A 4,183-nucleotide genomic window follows, 5' to 3' on the forward strand; every position below is an offset into this window, starting at 1 on the left:
AAAAAATCACTTTTAGATTAAAATTTTAAAATAATAATAAATTGTATGTAAATTAAAATATTACAAAAAATTTATAATTTAAAATAATAAACATAATTCTAAATAAAATTTAAAATATTAAAAAAGTTACTAATATACTACAATATCACATCAAGAATGATATAAAATACATATAAAATATTACAAATATATATAATAATTTAAACAGAACTCTGTCGGGGCCTCATTTAATATTCGGAGATAAAAAAATATCCTCATCCCCACTCCGTTCCTCATTTAGACGGGGATTCCCCTCCCCATTAGGGGCAGCCCCGTACGCATGAGAAAAATGTGCACTCCTAAGTCTCACCAAACACATTATGCACTATTAAATTCAACTTTATCCTCCAACCAAACTATATCTCATGATCATTAATACATATATATATAATTAAAAGCAAAAGGGTGATATAGAAATAAACTATATAATATAGACTAGTACACTACAAGGCAAGAGAAGAAATAAAGAGCACGCCTGTCCCTAAGATTATCCCTCTCTCATGTCTTCTCTGTGGTATTTTGATGATTTGATTTCACAGCCTTACCATATAAAACTATGTATATCAGGTTATTGTTTTTGCTTTGGATTAATGATCATGATCATCTATTACAAATAATTAATTTTCAGGGATCGGACAAAGATGGAGATGTTTAAGGGGATTGTGGCTCCGGCAAGGGTGATGGGGATGGGGTTGGTGGTGTCATGGGGATACAAGGCAGTTATAGCAGTGAGGCCACCGCCACCAAAAAAATGTGGGTCTAAAGGAGGGCCTCGAATCACAGCTCCAAGAGTCAAGTTAAGGGATGGAAGACATTTGGCTTACAAGGAATTTGGAGTCCCTAAACAACATGCCAATTATAAGATCATCTTCATCCATGGTTTCACTTCCTCTAGACATAATGCATCACTCCTTTCCACTGAACTTTCTCATCGTCCGGTATTAATAATTAAAACTCTTTTAATATATTACTTTTTCGTTTAGGTCCAATTTTTAATGAATCAAGATAGCGATCTTTATCGGTTAAATAAAAAAAATTATTAGAAGACATTATATCATTTTGTTACGTTTGATAAATTTGTCTAATTTTACAAGAAAAGGAAACAAAGGTTGAATAGTGTGTATCTATTTAGTTTGATGAAGCAATTTTTAAACAGAAGCTAATAGTTGGAACCCCAACTAACTTTTTCATTATTAATTCCTTGTCTGCCTACTAATTAATATTACTTTTTCATGTTGAAATTTCTCATTTAGGTCCAACTTTTAATTAATCAAGATATTTGTCTCTAACAGTCAGATAACAAAAGAATAATCTTTATTGGAAGAACTAATCACGAAATTTCATTATATCATTTCTAAAATTGTTTTTCGTTTGATAAATTTATATTCATTTCTTGTTTGTCTGGTGTTAATTAATTAAGACTCTCTTCTTAATAAATTAATATTACTTTTTTTTTGTGTTAAGGTTTCTAGTTTAGACAAAAGAAATAAATCCATTTCTTCAGAAGAGGCAACAAAAGTTGAATCATGTGTATCTATTTAGTTTGATGAAGCAATTTTAAAAGGGAAGCTAAGTTGGAACCCCAACTAACTTTTTGATTAATTCCTAGTGAGCAGATAATTAACCTTGAGTTGTGGGATACCAATACAAAATATGTTATTTTAATATATATATATATATATATATGAAGTAATAATTTTTAAAATTTTGGGGTCTTTATGTAAAAAGTGACATTTTCTAAATTTTAGGTCCTTGTTGTGTGTGCTCCTAGTCACAGGGCTGGCCGTATGTGGGCCAGGTCTGCTTAAAGATTATAAGGCAAAAACATAGTGAATAAAGAAAAAATAACAAAATATTAGAGCATATATTATCAAGGGTTTATATTGTTTTGTACTCTGTATTTTCTCCGATTATCTTAATGGATTCTGTATTTTAAAAAACTTATTTTTGAATCCTATATTTTATAAAATTGTTCAAATAGATTTTTAAACTCAATTTTGATGAAAAAAAATATAAATAACAATATAATTTTTAAGCAAAATAATTTTATTTTTGTTCTGAATTGTTAATTTGGTAAATTATTTATGATTTAAGTTTAGAAAACTTTGAGAAAAATCAAGTTTAGAGTTCTATTTGAACAATTTTACAAAATATAAGATTCAAAAAATAATTTATCAAAATCCATAATCCAAATAAATAATTGATAAAATATAGAATCCAAAAAAATAGGAATGGAAAATATACGGGATGTGAGTTAAGTATTATACATCAATAATTGGGTACTTCCCACACCGGTATTAATTGTTGTGTCATTTTCACATTACTACAAACATTGTCAGAATTACACACATGCGCACTTAATTGAGCATGAGACATGAAATAATAATAGACAAAATTCACACTTCTAGTCGAGCTTCACCAAGTCTTTTTACTGTAGTTCTATGAAAAGAAGAATGTATATTTTTATTTACTGAGTATTCATATACAATGTGGTCAGGAAATTATTGAAGATCTAGGTGTGTACGTGGTGGGATTTGACAAACCAGGGTATGGAGAAAGTGACCCCAATCCTAAACAATCTGTGAAGAGTTTGGCTTTGGATATTGAAGAGCTTGCTGATAATTTGGGACTTGGATCCAAATTCTATGTGCTTGGACATTCCATGGGCGGCCAAGCCGTATGGGGTTGTCTCAAGTGCATTCCTCATAGGTAAGAAAAAACTAACACATACCCAATTTATGATTTTTATTGTTTTAATTACTATGTCATATTATATAGGTCTTTTTTTAAAAAAAAAAATGCTATATGGGATTTGGATAGGCTTGCAGGAGCAGGACTAATGGCTCCTGTTATAAACTATCGGTGGCCATCATTGCCAGCTGAGTTGTCGAGAGAGTGCTATTACAGACAGCCAAAAGGAGACCAATGGGCACTAAGAGTTGCTTACTACATGCCATGGTTGACCTATTGGTGGAACACTCAAACTTGGTTCCCGTCTTCCTCCGTTATATCTCAAAATCCTATCAATTTCTCTGCTCAAGATCTCAAAATTTTCAACAACTCACTGTCAAAAATGTCTCCAGAAAAGGAAAAGCAGAAGATATACTTAATCATTTTATAAAAATGTTGCTATAATAAGTAACTTCCTAACACTAGTTAAGATGACTTATATGTAGAGATGCACATTTTTTCTCCGGAGGGAGGCGGGGCGTAGCCGGGACCTGCCCCTAATGACATTTTTTTGATATCTTTATTCCATCTAAATAGTATGGTTGCACATCGGGCGGGTTTGTCGGGTTCGGGTGGGGAAAACTAATACCGAACTCGCCCGAATTTTTATCAAGTATAATCGGGTTTGGATCGGGTCGGGTTTGGGGTGGTCGAGTTCGGGTGGGGGACAATTAATACCGAACCCGACCAATGTGGTCTCAGGTGGGGTCGAGTTCCCTTTTATTTTAATGCCATTTTTTTACTTACAAAATTATACTTTTAACTATTTTTTTTTACAATTACTTTATAATTAATTAAAAATAAACTTCTTAGTACATAAAAGTTTTATATACTAAGAAACTTACTAATTAGAAAAAAATTAATTTATAAAACTATTGAGTATTAGCTAATGGCTATTGTAATTCACCCAATTATAAAATTTAAAATCCATACTCCAAAAATGTAAAATTTAGTTTTCTTTTTTTTTTAATTATTTTTTAATTTTTAAGATAAAAAAATGTAAGATAATAAAAAACTGGAAAAAAAAAATTAGGATCGGTCAGGTTCGGGTGTACCCGAACTCAAAGTTATTGTATTCCGCCACCTGAACCCGACCCTACCCATGGTCGGGTTTAACCCGATCTGACCCGAAAAAATGGGTTTAGTCTTTTTCTTGGGGTTTTTCAGATACGGGTCTTGCGGGTTGTCGGGTTTTTGGGTCCAGATGTGTAACCCTACTAAATAGAGAGCGAGGATAATTTTTATTCTTGAATATTAAATAAGGCGAGGGTGGGTGTGGAGATGGCGGGGTTTAAGACATTTTTTTGATATTTTTATAATATTTATATAAAATTATTTTTTTGTAAAATGTAGGAGTCATTTGTATAGAAAAATGACATTTTTCTAAATTTTGAGCTCCTTTTAATTGGGAACC

General features: G+C 31.4%; 1 protein-coding gene across 1 annotated transcript; it reads left to right on the plus strand.

The window, feature by feature from the left end:
- The first annotated feature begins 460 nt into the window (after positions 1 to 460).
- Positions 461 to 3,292, plus strand: LOC133797225 (uncharacterized). The gene is made up of 4 exons (XM_062235060.1): positions 461 to 553; positions 668 to 977; positions 2,537 to 2,748; positions 2,860 to 3,292. Exons 1-4 carry the CDS (start codon positions 540 to 542, stop codon positions 3,158 to 3,160), a joined length of 837 nt encoding a protein of 278 aa, XP_062091044.1. The 5' UTR covers positions 461 to 539; the 3' UTR covers positions 3,161 to 3,292.
- The last annotated feature ends 891 nt before the right edge of the window (positions 3,293 to 4,183 follow it).

Source organism: Humulus lupulus, chromosome 8 (assembly GCF_963169125.1).
Source record: "Humulus lupulus chromosome 8, drHumLupu1.1, whole genome shotgun sequence".
Classification (NCBI taxonomy): domain Eukaryota; kingdom Viridiplantae; phylum Streptophyta; class Magnoliopsida; order Rosales; family Cannabaceae; genus Humulus; species Humulus lupulus.